We start from the raw sequence: 17491 nt of genomic DNA, 5'->3' as shown, positions 1-17491 counted from the left end.
CCCCTGTTGATAAATGATTGCCTGGAATGGACCATTTTTCCTGGCATAAATAAGGTGTTACAAGCTCTCTAGCAAAAGCCCTATTAGTGGCAAGTCTCTCAGTTACTCAGGAAGATGCAGAGACCCTGGCCCTGATTCTCAGTTATGAACTTGTGGCAGGAGCAAGGAGTGGGGGGCAGGGCAGTGCAAGGCAAAGGTGCAGGTGGGCCCTAGGAAGCCCCCCCAATAGCTGTCATTCAGTGTGTCCTACATGGCCTACACCCTTCTTCCCCCTGCCCCATTTTCTATGCCAAGGAACAGCTCTTCCATCAGCTCAGCCCCTCCGCCAGCCAGAGGCCCACAGCACAAATGGTATTCTCAGGGAGTTCATTCTACCCCCTTTAAGAAGCCAGAGCAGCAAAAAAGGAGCCTTAGTGTAACAGGATGGGGCCTGCTACCTCCTGTTCATAAAACCAAGTGCACGTGCCAACGGTCCAAGACACAAGGAAAGGGCTGGAGGGAGAAGGAACCCACAATTCTCCATTACAGTAAGGGGGGGGTCCAGCTCTGTTCAAGCTTATGAGGCACTTTGCTTTTAAGGTTGCCAGCTGGCCCTTAGGAAGCAAAATACACACGTCTCTACCATGTTCTCTAGCTTGGTAGGGGTCAGACCTCAAGTGGAGAGAGCTGGAGTTACAAACCTTAACTGATGTAGCACAAAACGCCCTCCCCCTTTTGGGCTCTCCAAGAGTCAGAACACACTGGATTTAGGGTAAATCTACACAGCAATCAGGAGATGGGATTGCAGCATGTGTAGACATACCCGAGTTAGTTTAGATCTAGCTACCTCTAACCAGGGGCGGCTCCAGGCACCAGCACGGCAAGCGCGTGCCTAGGGCGGCAAGCCATGGGGGCGCTCTGCCGGTCGCTGCGAGGGCAGCAGGCAGGTTGCCTTCGGAGGCTTGCCTGTGGAGCGTCTGTTGGTCCTGCGGCTTCGGCGGACCTCCTGCAGGCTGCCGCCAAATCCGTGGGGCCAGGGACCTCCTGCAGGCAAGCAGCTGAAGGCAGCCTGCCTGCTGTGCTTGGGGTGGCAAAATACCTAGAGCCGCCCCTGCCTCTAACAATAGCAGTAAAGCCATGGCAGCACAGGCTAGCTACTTGAGTAGATAAACCAGGGTTCCAGGCAGGCTCTATCTGAGTACAAGCCTGAGTCAACACCTACATTGCTGCGGCATCACTGATGTTTGAGTTAGCTGAGGTATGTCTACACGTGCTGCAGTCACATCTCTGACTGCAGTGTAGTTGTACCCTAGAGACTGGGGTAGCTCCACTGGAGTCACTCCTGATTTACCCCAGCATGCATGAATGGACAATCAGGCCCCGACAGGTGTCTGCTGACCAAGGGTTTTACCAGCTGGCTCTTTAGCTCACACACCCAGTGGGGTTCACTACCTGGTGTTTAAATACTGTTTGTGTATACAAATAGTGAGGGAATAATTTTAAAAAACAAAACAACAAACAAACAAACACATTATGCTTCTTTCCTGTTCCCCATGGGTTAGAGAGTGACATTGGGAAAGCCCTGCAGGATGCAGGAGTGTCATGACACTGCTGCTGGGCAGTTTGGAAGCATTTGCACCCTTCTGCTCCCCACTTTGGCACCACTCAAAGCAAGGATTTGCAGATTATTGCAAGCAGCATAAAGGTGCTTGTGTTATCCTTTAGCTAATCACTTCTGTATCTTCATCATTAAATGGATGGAAGCAGCCGGTGCATGGACCTCAAATCCACATCGAGTGACAGTAGGGGAAAAACCACCACACAATTTGACTTCAGAGTAACTTTACTCACTTAGACCAGGGCTGGATGAGGGCCAGCCAATTCTCTCCCAGACTGAATTCTGTCAACTCTTTGCACCTCCAGAGGTAAATCTTCAGCTCTATGGCGGAGTTTGTTTACCATCCCTTGCCCCACACACGAGCCCCTTCAGTTCAGTAGTCAGACTGATCTCTCATTTGTGGCACGGCAGCTCCAATTAAGTCTGGAGTCATGCCAGAGATGCACTTGGCTGAAGGAGTGGCGTGTTGACTAGCTTTCAATATTCCGGCTACTAGGATCATTTTCAAACAAATGAAACTCCAGGCCTAGAGCATCTGAGGGGAGAAAAGTGCTGCTCTTCACAACAGCATAACCAAACAATGGCTCAAACCCAAGAAATTCAGACTATACCCTGGCATTTCTAGTGCCTTTCTCTGAACTTGCTGGAAAAGGAACATCTTCCACTAGGTCATGTCCTTGTGGTTGTCTGCTTCTTATAGAGTCAACAGAAATGAGGGGGGAGGGGATGGGTTATGGTCACGGCTGACCTGTGTTTGTTCAGTATACAGTCTGCACATGCAGCTAGTTTGCAGTTCCACATCCTATCTTGGGAGTTGCACAGTTTGTGCATGAATTACATGGCTTAAAGAAATGCAAAGAGCCAGTATCATAGAATATGAAGGTTGGAAGGGACCTCAGGAGGTCATCTAGTCCAACCCCCTGCTCAAAGCAGGACCAATCCCCTGTCACCTGTAGGGTTCAGAATTAACATTCTATCAAGGTGAGATGGGACACTTTGTGCTGCTCCAGACAGATGTTCTGAGCTAAGAAACCCCAGGGACTTACACTGGGAAGTTTCTTCACAAGCACGGGAAAGCTAACATTTTGCAGAATCAGAATCCACCAAGGGGGCTGAATAAATACCCAAACGGGAGCGGCCAGGAGTAGGACACCCCAGCCTAGTCCAAAAAGCACTTGTAGCTTTTACCCACACAAAGCTTCAGCCCTAGAAAAGCCAGACTGAAGGCTCCAGCATCTTACTTGGATGGGCACCATACCTTTCCTCATGTGAGTAGCTACACGGAAGTCAGCTACAGATCACATGCCTAGAGACTAACTGCATAAGCAAGGGTCTGCTCTTGCAGACTTTGATTGCAGCTTGGTTGTGGAGTCAGTTGCTATCCTATTTAGAAGTGAATTTGGAGCACGACTAAAATTTAAAGACATTTTAGTGACTTGAATCATTTTTCGACAAATGAAACTCCAGACTATCAATTAGAGCAGGGGACTGGGAATCAAAATTGCTAGATTCTACACTGACTTCTGCCATTGGCTCAGTGTGAGATCTTAGGTAAGTCACCCTCCTCCCCCCGCTGTGCCTCAGTTTCCCCATTGCTAAAAAAAAGGATGATAATAATAGGAGATATTCTTATCTCCTAGAACTGGAAGGGACCTTGAAAGGTCATCGAGTCCAGCCCCCTGCCTTCACTAGCAGGACCAAGTACTGATTTTTGCCCCAGATCCCTAAATGGCCCTCTCAAGGATTGAACTCACAACCCTGGGGTTAGCAGGCCAATGCTCAAACCAATACTTCATGTCTCACGAGGATGTTGTGAAGCTTAATACTCTTAAAATGCTTGGACATGTGTAGATTAAAGATCCAGGAGAAGTAGGGGCAGCTCCAGGCACCAGCGCACCAAGCGCGTGCCTGGGGCGGCAAGCCACTGGGGGGGTGCCTGCCAGTTGCTGTGAAGGCAGCAGTCAGGCGGTCTTCAGCGGCAAGCATGCGGGAGGTCTGCTGGTCCTGCGGCTTCGGCAGCAATTCAGTGGCAGGCACGCTGAGGGCACGGGACTGGTGGACCTCCTGCAGGCATGCCGCCGAATCCGTGTTACCAGCAGACCTCCTGCAGGCATGCCGCTGAAGGCCGCCTGACTGCCGTGCTTGGGGCAGCAAAATACATAGTGCCGCCCCTGAGAAGGGCTAATTACGTATTTTCTAGGGTTCTCAAATTAGGTTGTTTTCACTGGGATGAGCATCGCACACGTGGACAGTATGGATGCATGTGCGTGCACACACACACGTTCTTTAAAGTAAAATTTAATGGATGTTAACAAGAATAGCTAATAAAAAATGTACAGTATGCAGTGGTGGGTGGTGTAGTCATGTTGGTCCCAGGATATTAAAGGGACAAGGTTGGGGAGGTCATATCTTTTACTGGACCAACTTTTGTTGGTGAGAGACGAGCTTTCCAGTTTATACAGAGCTCTCTCTTCTTCAGGTCTAGAAAAGGTACTTGGAGTGTCACAGCTAAAATCAAGGTGGAACAGATTGTTTAACACAAGTAGATAACGCATGTCAAGGGACCATTTAAGGTGAAGTGGCCTGTTGCCACCCCTCCAGTCATAGGGGGAGGAAAAGAAGGGGGAGGCCTCTGGAGGTCATTGTTAGTGGGTTAAAGATTGTTGTAACAAGCCATAAATCCAGTGTTTCTATTCAGTCCCCGATTTTTAGTGTCTAGCTAAATTAGGAATTCAAAGTCATCTGTTGAAGGTGTTGTGCAGGTTTATTTTGAGGAGGACAGACAGAAAGTAATCGCTTTGTGAAAAGTGTTCAACCACAGGTGACAGGGTGTTTTTCTCTTTTGTCATTTTCCTGGGTGAGCTCATTCAAGAGTCTAGTGTGGGGGTCGGCAACCTTTCAGAAGTGGTGTGCCGAGTCTTCATTTATTCACTCTGATTTAAGGTTTCATGTGCTGGTAATACATTTTAACGGTTTTAGAAGATCTCTTTCTACAAGTCTATAATATATAACTAAACTGTTGTTGTATGTAAAGTAAATAAGGTTTTTAAAGTGTTTAAGAAGCTTCATTTAAAATTAAATTAAAATGCAGAGCCCCCTGGACCAGTGGCCAGGACCTGGGCGTGAGTGCCAGTGTGTGTGTGTGTGTGTGGGGGGGAATATAAAACAACTTGTGTGCCGCCTTTGGCATGCATGCCACAGGTTGCCTACACCTGGTCCAGTGATTGTCTGATTTTCTCCAGATTAAAGGGGTGAAGTAGCCTGTTAAACACCTTTAACACAATCCCTTGAAATAGATGTTAATTACTCATGCTAAACTCTTTTCCACCCTGTATTTAGTCCACCCCGTATCTGTCTACACTATGGACCTTACAGCGGCACTGCTGTACTGATGCAGCTGCACCGGTGTAAGATCTCCCGTGTAGCCGCTCTATGTCAGCGGGAAAGCATCTCCCATCGACAGAGCGCTGTCCACACCGGCACTTTTGTTGGTGTAACTTATGTCGTTCAGAGGGGTGTTCATACACAAATTATACTGACAAAAATGCTAGTGTAGACACAGCCTCACCCACCTTGTCCCTCTAATAGAAATACAAGAATACAGCTGCCTTCACATTGATTCAGAGAAGTGGAAAAGCCCCATTAGGTTACCGAATCCATCCCCTGCCATTGGAGGATTGTTCTCGTCGGTATATTCTCCACTGCATAAATCCAAAACATGAGCTATCCAGATAATTATTAACAGATCATTTAAACTCACACAAAACATCCCCCGTAATTGAATTGGATACAAAAAATAAATTAAATACACACAGCTAGATACAGAAGGGTTTGATGGTTGCTTTAGTGCTAGACTTTGTATTATAGACCTTGAAGTCTGAGGATGGGGAGGTGCCAGAGAAAGGAGAATATTAGCAGACTCTCTGAAAGGTTTTTGTGGTTTGTTACAGTTAACCAAAGAGAAAAAGCGAACTGAACTCTCCTGAAATGGAGAAGTTGCAGCTGACGGTCCTCTGGTCAGAAAGGGGCTATTGCTTTGGATTTTCTTTGTCTTAGTAAAACAAAGAAAATAAAGGCACCATGACTACTGCGTATATTCACAAACAAACAGTGATGCCATGCCTGACTGCCTCCTGTGCAATGTAGAACAGGTCTGCTCACCTGCTGTGGGAGACCCCTGCAGCTCAAAGCCATAGTGTCTCCATCAGTGTTGAACTACCCAACTTTGATCAGTTCCTATACCAGCCTTTGCCCCCCCCTTACCCCATCTGCACCTCACACACACCACAAAGAACCTGCATACGATCCCATTGTTTCCCAACCTGGTTACAAACATGGTTTCAATCTGTGGCGTAGACTGGATGGTAACCGTGCCCCATAGCTTTATAGGTACTTAAGACAGATTTTGCCCAGGTAAGGATTGCAGGTTTGGGTCACTTGATTAGAGACCCAATCACAATCTCATTGTCATGGAGTGACGCCCCCCACTTTCTGTGAGTTACCATGACTCTTAGCCAGCCAGTAAAATAGAAGGTTTATTAGACGACAGGAACAGTCCAAAACGGAGCTTGTAGGTACAGACAACAGGACCCTCTCAGTCAGATCCATCTCGGGGGGCAGGGAGCTTAGACCCCAGCTCTGGGTCACTCCCTCCATTTCCCCAGCCAGCTCCAAACTGAAACTCTCCAGCCCCTCCTCTTGCCTTTGTCTCTTTCCCAGGCCAGGAGGTTTCCTGATCTTTGTTCTCCAACACCTTCAGCTGGCACCTTTGCAGAGGAGCGGCCCAGGCCATCAGTTACCAGGAGACAGGGCATCGGCCATTCTCTGTGCAGACAGCAAACTGGCCCTCTAGGGCTCTACAACAACCACACACCCTTATCCCACCACCTAGATAAATAAGAACTACACAGGGGAAACTGAGGCACTCACACAATATTCAGAAAAAACATTAAGAACACTCCCACTTTGTCACACTCATATACAGTGTAAATCTGGAGTAGTTCCACTGAAGTCAGTGGAGTCACACCAGTGTAAGTCTGGGGCAAGAGATCAGAATCTGGGTGTATATTTACAACCACTCGCTTGAGAGCGCTTCGTGATGTCTTAAACAATGAATGAAGAGAGAGGGCTGAAATGCCCTTTTAAAGGAATAGCCAGCCAGGGTGCAGACCTGCTGAGTAATGTATAAAAACAAACTTAAGACCAAAGGAGCGAGTGTTCAGATTACTCAGACCCCAGAGTAAATGCTCTTTTTCAAGCCAAATTCTGGCATCGGTCTCTTCAAAACAAACCCTATGGAGTGCAGACAGCAGCGTTTGCCTGGCCTCAGTGCAGGGCCCTCCCCTTAGGCAGGAGACAAGGGCCCAGGAGACCACAGAGACTGGAGCAAGGAGCTGCTCAGTGGCACAGTTCTGGAGGGCAAGCCAATGCGCAGAGCCAAACCCCCTGTCAGGAGGGAAATTCCCCCCCCCCCCACTTCATAGTCCCTTTCAAGCCCCCAATTAAAGCTGCCCCAAGGGACATGCATTTCCTGCACTGGGGTTTTCTTTCCTGAATTGGTGTTGATTTTGGGAAATGAAAGGATGCAAATAGCTCATGAATAAAACCCACAGACGAGGAGGCTTCAAAGAGCCTCCGGGAAGCTGCAGCCGACTAGACAAGGACAGAGGTTTCCATCGCCTCCTCTGGGAGGCAGAGGACAAACACGCAAACAGGAAGGGCCCCGTGGTAGGGTAACAGCTATTTTTGCCTTCAAAGCACTCAGTGACCAGCTCCCTTGTGAGCAGTCACAACCCCGGCCCAGGAAAGATGGGTCAGTATCCTTAGCCCCATTTTGAAGATAGGGAAACTGAGGCAGACAGCTCTGAGTGATACTTATACAAAAGGTTGGGTGGGGAGTGCCATCTAACCAGCAATGCCCTCACAGATGTGACCTTAACAGAAACACTCTGGGCTCATCAGAAGATTTCACAATGGAGTTAAAACAAAGAGATCCCCACTGGGCAGCTGGGTCACAGGAGCCACTGATAGGCTGCTGAGGATGAAAAGCCATCTCTACAGGCACTACAAGAACCTGGAGGCAACATCAGGAAATCCTCCCAGGCCGAAGCTTCCTCACTGCCAGAGCCATTAGCTCACGATGCTGGGAGAGGATCCAAAATACTGGGTTTGTCTTTACTTACCCACCTCTCTCTCAGAAACCCTTTGGCTCCACTGTGCCTTCCCTCCCTCTTCCCCCCACCCCAATCAAACCTCAAGCTCCAGGACAGCTAAGATCACTGCTAATTGTGTTCACTGCGGTGGAAATGCTGCACACTCAGCGCTCAGTTACTCCAGCCATCATTACAGCTGGCCCCCTGGCATCACTTACTGCTGAACGCTGCAGAGACAAGGGACAAAGGTGGGTCTCTATAAAGTAGATCTCTAGAGATCCTGTAGGGCCTGAGTATCCTCTGGAAGGGGCTGGGGACCCTCCACTCCTATTAAGTCAATGGGATCTGAAACCATTCACAACCCTGCAGGATTTGGCTCATATAGATGTCACACAATGTCCCAGAACGCTTAGGGTTAAATAATCCAGCTTCAGCAGAGAACAGCCGAGGAAGGGGGAAAAATAAGACACCAAGAAAAAATATGTTTAGATTTGGTAGAGTCAGTGAGGGGACATGGGGGGACTAGGCCAGACACAGTGAGATCCAGCCCATGAGGTCAGCAAACCCACAGAGGTTAAAAAACCCACACCCTGGCCAGTTTTGACCTAGAACCTGAGAATGCTGTGTGTGACTTGTCTGAGCACCACAGGAGAGCAGCACAGAGTCTGTCGGTGGCTCAGTCACCCTCAATAGCCCAGAGTGGGAGCTCCTTTTCTGAATTCTTTGCCAACCTCTGATTTTTCCCTGATGCAAGGAGTTCCCGGTATACAGAGTCTCAGTTTAAAATAAAAAAAACTGATGAAAAAGCTCCCTAAAGCCCCACTTTCTGTGCCTGGCAAAGGCTGGCATGTGCAGCAGGCATGCACTGCCACGGCACCCAACTAAACCATGTTAGCAAGTGACCAGGAGCCCAAGGGCTGCTCTTAGTTTGCACAACCTGGATCTAATTGCAGCACAGCCACCACAGCACCCTGCACCTTGATCCAAGCAGCTACTGAAGAGCAGGATGCCGTGGCAAATGTCTGCGGGTAGCACTTTGCCCACTATCAATGCACAGCATTGGTGTTTTGCAGGGAGAGTTGACATATTAGAGCAGGGGTAGGCAATCTATGGCACTCACACTGCCCAGGTCCTGGCCACCGGTACGGGGGGCTCTTCAGTTTATTTTAAAATGAAGCTTCTTAAATGTTTTAAAACCCTTATTTACTTTACATACAACAATAGTTTAGTTATATATTATAGACTTATAGAAAGAGACCTTCTAAAAATGTTAAAATGTATGACTGGCACGTGAAACCTTAAATTAGAGTGAGTAAGTGAAGCCTCGGCACACCACTTCTGAAAGGTTGCCGACCCCTGTGTTAGAGGGCCACAGAGAAAGCAAAGCTGCGTGCCTGGGACAGCAGTGTGGTAGAAGGAGACTCTCCCATGAATGACTGTGCACACTGAAGGGATACCATGGCCTGTGATTTGTGCTCCCAGTAGGTTCCTTCCAGCCCAGCTGAGAGCAGGATAAGGGTATTTTCTCAGCTGAGGCCAGCCCTTCCCTTTCCGCCCATTGCAGAATGCCATCAGGAGAATCAGGTGCAGCATCAAGGTTGTGGATTTCCTATCAGCTTAACCCTTCCTGTGCTGGAGAGGACAAGCCAGCTTATAACATTAACCAGGGAAAAAAGACAACCCAAAAAATTGACACCTTACAGCCTTGGACATATGTGGAGATTTCCGATTGGCTGTCAGTGATGTCGGGCAGGTTTACAGAAATTTTCAGATCCGTTGTCCAAGTCTGCATTTAATTTCAGGACACAGTAGCCTGCTCAGGGGACAAGAATTGGGGTTGATGGGATGTGTGTGTGTGGTAGCTTCTATTCCTGACCACAGCAAGTCCTAGGCAGGTTTCTACCCCATGCTGTGTTTTCCCCATCTGTAAAATGATACTAGGCCTGTACAAAGTACCAGCAATGAAATTCAAGCCCCTTGAAATGAGATGTTGCCACATTTTCGTTTATTTCATTCAGTTTTACCAAAAACTTGCAAAGTTCCAGGATTTTAAAAGTTCAAAAATCCAGAACCACCCCCAACCACACACACTAGTTGAACCTTCCTTTCTAATGAATTACCAGGATGTTTCCCTGCTGTACTGAGACTCTTGATTAGCAAAAGATATTTGGTGTCACCCCGCAGTTGAGTTCACTGCGGTTCTGCTTTCAGGACTGAGGGTGTGAAAACAATGCTCTTGGAGGAAGACGACCCTGGCATTTGTAAGATTTCTAATTGCAAAATTCATTACAGCAAAGTTTGATTTTCACATCAGACTATATGAAACTGGTCTCACTTGTTTCCAGCAGAAGCCTTCCTTATTTGAGACAAATGTTATGAAAAGCAAAATGTTGGGGCCACACTGACTCGGAACTAAACTGCAAATACAGGGGAGTGGGAGGGTTGGGTTGGTGAACCTTCTTAAATACACTTATTTTCACACAGTCCTGGGCAATCCTTTCCTAGTGCCTAGAGGGAAGGATGAGGTTTAAATGAAAAGCACTTTGAGCTCCTTGGCTACAGAAGGGCGAAAGGATTAGAGTACTAAAGCCAATGCAGTCACTTTGGCCTCATGTGGTTATCCACCAGTCCCAGGTGGTGTGGATGAGCTCTGCTCAGACTTTTTGCAAGCGTGAGGGGGTAGTGCATGGAGTGGTTTGTTCATGCCGTGTTCCAGCATGACTAGGCTTGCGTCATCTACTGCATCTGAACAACAGAGTCAAAGGGCCTTGACGCTAACAGCGTGCTCACTCTGGAGAGTAGCATTTCCAGGTTACAGTGAGGTCTGGAAACTGGGCACGGTTTCCACACCACAATGTATGCAGGACAGCCCTCTGAGTGACATGTTGCCTGCCCTGCAATAGCCTATGGAGTGTGGAACAAAACAGATATCCATTGCCAGCAGAATAGTAAAGTGCACGGGTCTGCTTGTGGCTTTCCCCCATCCCAAGTAGTCACTCTATTGATGTGAGGAGGCTGGCAGTGTGGAATGGTATCACTCCAGATACCCAGACTGAGGTGCTGGGGAGGGAACCCAGCCACGGGAGTCACAGCTGTTCCTTTTTACCCAGGATGGTTCTTTCTGAAGCTTATTTGAACTTAGTGCTCTAGCAAAAGGCACCCCACTTACATCAGAAAACTTTGTCCTAACTAGAGCTAAGCCTGAACCGGAACCCTAGATCTAAACACCTCCACACCTGCGGCTCTGTCACATCTCTAGTTACAACCTCCTCTGATCCAGCAGATGCAAAGTAAGGAGCAGATTACGGCTCAGGGATCTGGAGCCAGAGGAGCGTGAACTCAGCACTGAGCAGAAGCCAAGTGGCTGATTGCCGCTGGCCACTGCTGGGGTGCTATGATCCAGGCTTCAGGAGTGTGAGGAAACCTGGTGGGGCACTGGAAGGTGGAGTCCCTCCATGGAGGTGCAAGTCTAGCGGGAAGCAGGGGCAGCCTCATGGGTGGGCAATGCAGGCAACAGCTCAGAGCACTGTGGCCAGGGGCACCATGGTCGAGAGCAGTGTTTCTCAATCTGGGGATCCCAACCCAACCCAAAAGGGGTCACAAGGCTATCGTAGGGGAGTGGTCGGGAGAACAGCAGCTGAAGGCAGAGCTGCCGCCAGCAGCAGCAGCACAGAAGTAAGGGTGCCATGATATTACAAAGACAGGGCACCAAAATACAAGCTCACCCAGGGCACCGTTTCCCCTAAAGCCAGGCCTGGCAGGAAGTCTTGTTTACAGAATGAGCTACTGAAGTTATTGGAGATCCTGATGTCTGGGTGACTGGGGGCTCCTTGTTGCCTGCAGTTCCATTCACAGTGCCTGCCTTATTACCGTCATCTTCCCCTGGAATTGCTGCACTCCAGGCTGATGTTCTACGGATAGAGTGGTGGGGGAAAGGAGCAGATGCAGCAATGGAAACCCACCCAAAAGGGCTTCCATTGCTCTTCTCTGGTTTGCACTGAGCTATAAAAAGCGGCTGCCTTTTAGTCCAGTTAGAATTGCAGCGGCTTAGTTTCCAGAGGAAGGAATGGCTACAATGTGGGGGAGAGCTCTCCACTTGCCTCGGAAACCAACAGCTGGGCTGATACGATATTTCTCACCCCCTCACCCTCTCCACATGCCCTTCTGCTGGGCTGCATTTTAGTAGAGGCTGGGATTCCTGCAGCAGAATTTTAGGCAGCAGATCAAGTATGATCCAGGGTCCCTCCCACCAAGCCCAGTGCTTCCTCGTTCCTGTGGTGAGATGAAGTCAACTTTAGTCCTGGTGCATCTCCATTGGCGTCAGTGGATTTACACCTGGAGGAATTTGGCCTGAGAGCTGGAATTTTAGAGAAGCCAAAGAGAGTCAGGAAAGAGCAAGTAATGGCAAGAAGCAGGGTCCATGAGGGCTGTATCCATAGCTATCTAACACAGTGCTCAGATTAGTTGCTTGAGCTGGCCTGTCTCTTGTTAAACTAAATGGCCCCCTCCCCACACCACTCACGGCTTGTTGCTAAAGGCTCAAAAATCGGAACTTGTCAATAAGGGAGATCAGTGCAAACGCAAGCGCGCACATGCAGAGCATTATTACACAAATCACAAGAGTTTTCAAGTTCCACCGCTCAGGAGCTTACAGGAGGGAGCAGGAAAGCTGGACCCTTCCCTGGGGACAAGAGTTTTTGCACACTCTCACTTGCGAAGCATTCGGCTCCCCTGGAGAATGAAATGCAGTAGGGCTAAGGGCCAGAGAAGCACTATGCAGGGATAAGGGGCAGAGCATGCGTGGTGTGGAAGTAGCACTGGCTGTGGCTAGAGGGCAGAACATAGGCAATGCAGGGGGGACATGACTTTTCTATCCAGTGTGAAGGACCCAGCCCTGCAGTTAGGAAAGGGGAGCCCCAGGACTCATCTGAAGTTTCTCTCCAGTCACTGATGCTCCTTCCAGAAACCACACAAAGCATAGAGGGCTCCCAGAGCCTGCAGATGATAAACAGAAGGGCAGCAGGACGTTTAGATTAGCACAGAGCAGCCCGGGTGCCAATGGCAATTTATTGTAAACATGACAGGAGAGAGTGCTATTGCTGCTGAAGTTACCATAGAAGGCACCTAGGAGAGAGACGCAGCAAAGCAGAGCTCAGCACAGGCAGCCCTCAGCCCTTACTTGAAGAGTCACAGCTGGTCTACACTGAAGAGTTATATCGGCACAGCTATGTCTCTCAGTTAAACAGCCCTTAGCACAAGCCCCATGATGAGTCTGAGTCAGATGGCCCAGGCCAGCCCTGGGTGCCTAACTGCATTTCACAGACATATTCAGCCATATTTTTAAGAGGCCACTGATTTCGAGTGCCCATTCTGAGAATCAGGCCTCAGGTGTCTCAAGTTGCACACCCAGGATCAGTGGCCTCTTTTGGAGGCTTTGTGCATCAGCCCTTTAATTCCTTCAGCCCGTTAGTTTGTTAATCTGCTGATCACAGGAGTGCAAATATTAACATCCAGCACAGGGGATACATTGGACTCCACTGAAATCATCTGAAATGAGGATGGGGGAAATTAACCTATTTTTTTTTTAATTCTATCTATGGTTTCACAAACCCAAATAAAATGGCCACATACAAGAGGTTACAAGCACAGTACTGTGTCAGCTGCATACACCTCAACCCCTTCCTTTCCTATGAGGATAGGATTAGCCCCATTGCACAGGTGGGGAAACTGAGGCACGAGCAGCAACATGACTCTTCCCCCAATTTCCAGAGGAAGTTAGGATACAGAAAGCTCTGCCACTGATTTCCAGTTCCCTTATTTTGACTCCCTAGACAGACATGTGGTCCAACTGGCCAAGGAATGACCTCTGAGCACCAGTCTCAGTACTGTCCTGATCACCACACACCTGGCAAGACTCCCTCACCTGAGAGAGCACCCTTGACCCAGCTGTGAGAAGTGGTCCCAGCCCCTTTGCTGGCTAGGGCTGGTCCCTATGCCAGCTGGCTGTGTGGCAGATAACTAACACAGGTCACCCTAATGAAGGAGAGGGCTATCGGTCTTCCCCTCAAGCCCCATCCTTCACGGTGGATAGGCAGTCAGCTCTGAACACTGAGCAACCTTGCAATGAAAAAATAATAAATCCCCCCACACATTTCCACTGAGGAAACACCACCCATCCTCTTACATAAAGGGAAGGGAAACACTTGACCCTCAGAAGATTTGTCTGCTGCTAATGCAGGGATGACAAACCCGCTCAGAGCATTCCCACTTTTCACAGCAGAAGTGACCCCTTTGGGTGGCTCATTCTTCTAGTCTCTCCTTCATCCCATTGACCACGTACCAATGCTCTATAAAACACTAACAGTGCTTACACTGGAGTCATCTCTCCTTTCCAGTCCAGGGATGCTCCTCCCAGATCTGAAAGTTGGGATCTTCGTTACAAGTTGCTGGGTCAAGCAGGTTTATTTATAACTACAAATCAAAGCCGTGTAGCTAAGTGAGATTGGCTCCATAGACAGATGCAAGAATGCGTATACATAGAGGTGGTATGTATAGCACTTCCAGACAGGAGCAATAACACTCCTGTCTGAGAGCTACCCGCACCCCTGCTCTGTCCTGGGCTAGGAAGCACCTTCTACAGATGGTCTTGGGTGGCACTTCTCTCCTGGGCTGATACACTCAATGCAGGAACACAAACCTATATTACACTTTAATGTAATTGTTTTCCTTATTCATCCCTTCAGTTTTTTTTTTTAAACTAGGCTACTTTCCATCATGAATTTCTCTCATGGACCCTAAAGTCCAACTTTTGTTTCTAGTCAAGGTTGCTCTCAGCTTCTCCAGCACTAGAATGATCTTGTGATATTTGTATTGCAGACACTAAGAGGGGTTATTAAAGGTGCTGGATCCTTAGTTTACAAAACACTTCAAGGAAACATCCCTATTGATCTCAGGTTTTGTTCAAGATTTGGCCCAGGCTCGGTATGTATCTTGAAGTCCTGCTCAGGCAAGAAATTCCCATTGACTGCAATGAAGGTTTTGTTTGAGTAATGCCTGATTTAAACCAATGTAAAGAACCTCAGGATTTGGACCCGTTAATTTGGGGCCCAACAGCCTCCCTTTAAACGAAACCCAATAATCTTCTCCCACCCAGCAGTGGAGCTGGTTTACAATCCACCCTGCAGGGAGAACGTAGGGCCCAGGCCTCCAACAAGGAATGTAGCTCCTGGCCCATGAGCAGCCCCACTGACCGCAGCGGGACCACCCCCGCCCCATCAGCAGACCCCGCAGCGGCTGGGCAGCACTTGGCGAGATAGAACAACGCGGAAGGATCCAGCGCTGGGCTTAGCGAGGGGGCAGCAGCACAAAGCACATGTGGAAGAGCCCAAGGCCATTCCGTGCACAGGTGCCAGGCAGCGCCGCCTGGCCGCAAGGACACTGCTAGGGGTTCCCAGCCATTCCCAGGGCCCTAGGAAGCGCCTTAGCAACGAGAGACAAAGACAACGGGTCTGCTGCGGTGCCAAGCGCATCACCCCCTGGAGTGACAGCCCCCCCCCCCAGCTCTCTGGCTGCAGCCCCTGCTGCCAGCCCAGGCGCCGCTTGCTGCTGCCCCCAACACGCACTGGGTCCCCTGGGACGGGACCCGGCCTCTCAGAGGACCCTGGCGAGTTCCCCCAGCCCAGGCTCCCGCACACAATGGGCTGCCCCCCCCCCAGCCGGCTCTCCGCGGAGAGCAGCGGTGGGTGTGGCAAGGCCCTTTCGGACCAGGGGGTGGGAGGGGATCGGGCCCTGTTCTGGGTAGTTAAACCCTGGGCTGCCCTCGCTCAATCCCGGGGGTTCTTCCCGGGCTGGTGCAGGCACCTCCCAGCCCCTGGGCAGCAGGAGCGGTGCCGGGCGCACGCCGCGCTCAAAGCGAGGAGCGGGCAGCGGCGCCCAGCGCTGCGATCCCGCCGGCGGCCGGGCATTAGGGACCGGGTCCGTCCCCGCTGCCCCCAGGAGACCCCGCCGCAGCCCCCCGGCCCGGGCTAACCCGCCCAGCCCGTGCGGGGAAGCGCGACCCCAGAGCCAGGGCTGCCCGGGCACAGCCCCGAACGAGCCGCGCTTACCGCTCAGCCTGTCCATGCTGCCGGCGGGTGGACGGGCGCGAGGCAGCGGTGAGGGGCGCAGGGTCCCGGCCTGCAGCGCCCGGTGTCCGGCTAGAGGATGCGCCTGGCTCGCCTGGTACAGAGACGTCAACCTTTAAACCAGCTGCCCCGCCCGCCCTGCGCTTCCCCGGCTGGGTGCGGGGTCTTAGCGCCCGCCCAGCCCAGGCGCCGCCGCACCAGCGGCACGGCCCTGCGCTAGGCTCAGCTGGGAGGACACCTCTGCCGCCTCCTGCCCCGCCTCTCCCCCCAGCCGGCCCCTGCCCCCCACATCTCCCCAGCCAGCCCCCACCCCGCCCACCTCTCCGGACCCCAGTCAGCCTCTCGCCTTGCCCACTGCTCCTGCCCCCCACATTCTCCCCAGCGAGCCCCCACTCCAGCCCCCTCTCCTGCCCTCCACATCCAGCCCCCCCACTGCTCCTGCCCCCACATTTCCCCAGCCAGCCCCTCATCCTGCTCATCTCTCTTGACTCCCCCTCCCCCAGCCAGCCCCACACCCTCCCACGCTTCTGCCTCCCAAGGTCCACCCCACAGCCACACCTTACACCCACATACCTCTTTCTCCCCTACAGCTAGCGCCTCACTCCACCCACACACTCCCCTCACCCCAGCCACCCAGCTCTCCTGTTCCCCCTTGCCTCGGAGCCAGCACCACCTCACCCAGCCCAATCTCTCAGCCTCTCACCAGAGATCCCTAGGCACTGTGCTGCAGCACCCTGTTCCTCCATTCGCCATACACAGACCAGCTTTTCTCCCCCTCCCCAATACCTGTCCACCAGCAAAGCTCAAATGTGGTGGGGCACTGAGCAAGCCAAGAGGAACAGAGCAAACCGCAGCTCAGGCAGAGCTGAACAACAGGGATACTTTTAACAAAAAACACACAACTCTTCTCTTGTTTCCGGAGTCAGCACTTTTACTGTACGTAGCCTGCCTGAGGATCCTGGAGAGAGCACGAGTCTGTGTGGGGTGGAGGAAAGCTGAGTCTAAAATGAGGGGCGGTGATCAGGATGTTCTCCCCCTGCCCTTACACTAACCCCCCCAATACACCCCCTTACCCATTTCCATAATGACAGGAGCCAGGCTTTCCTAGCCTGAGAAATAGGCCAGCTTTCAGCTCCTAGGTGAAACCCTAATCACTCTCCTTCCCCTCTGCTGTGCTTCTGTAATTCGCAAGCTGCTTTTCCTTTCAGGGTTCTGGGGTGTTGCCCTTGTACTTGGGATCTTGCATCACAGCTGGGATGACAGGTGACACCTCACATGGCAGGGAGCAAGCATCTGGAGTAGAAGAATTCCCATAAGTACACAGTCTGTGTGGGAGTGAAGCCTGAGGGGTTCACCCTGATTTGGGCTGGGAATTTGTCACCTGCTTATCTTCTGCTGGCTTTACAGGAGGGATCAGGGCAGGGTATGTTGTTGATAATCACTGGGACTGAACAGACACACCTGGCAGTGCTCCCCTCATGCTTTTGTGAGGTTCAGGGGTGCAAGGGGTAGAGGTCACTTCAGCCCCCAGCCAGTAACACTGACACTGCTGGGCTCCTACCTGCACAGACAAAGGGGCTGGCATGTTTTGAGTCCACCACACCCAGGTGTGTGTTTGG

General features: G+C 50.8%; 1 protein-coding gene across 1 annotated transcript in view; it reads right to left on the bottom strand.

Annotated features, from left to right (window-relative positions):
* AFAP1L1 (actin filament associated protein 1 like 1) overlaps positions 1-15993 on the bottom strand; it is a 62245-nt gene extending 46252 nt beyond the window's left edge. Inside the window, exon 1 of the mRNA XM_039485517.1 lies at positions 15855-15993. Within this exon, the coding sequence (XP_039341451.1) occupies positions 15855-15870 (16 nt within the window). The 5' untranslated portion in view covers positions 15871-15993. The remainder of the gene's footprint in view (positions 1-15854) is intronic.
* Positions 15994-17491: the final 1498 nt, after the last annotated feature.

Source organism: Mauremys reevesii, linkage group 8 (genome assembly GCF_016161935.1).
Source record: "Mauremys reevesii isolate NIE-2019 linkage group 8, ASM1616193v1, whole genome shotgun sequence".
NCBI lineage: Eukaryota > Metazoa > Chordata > Testudines > Geoemydidae > Mauremys > Mauremys reevesii.
The sequence above is the reverse complement of the archived record's forward strand: the minus strand, read 5'-3'. Positions and strand labels throughout refer to the sequence as shown.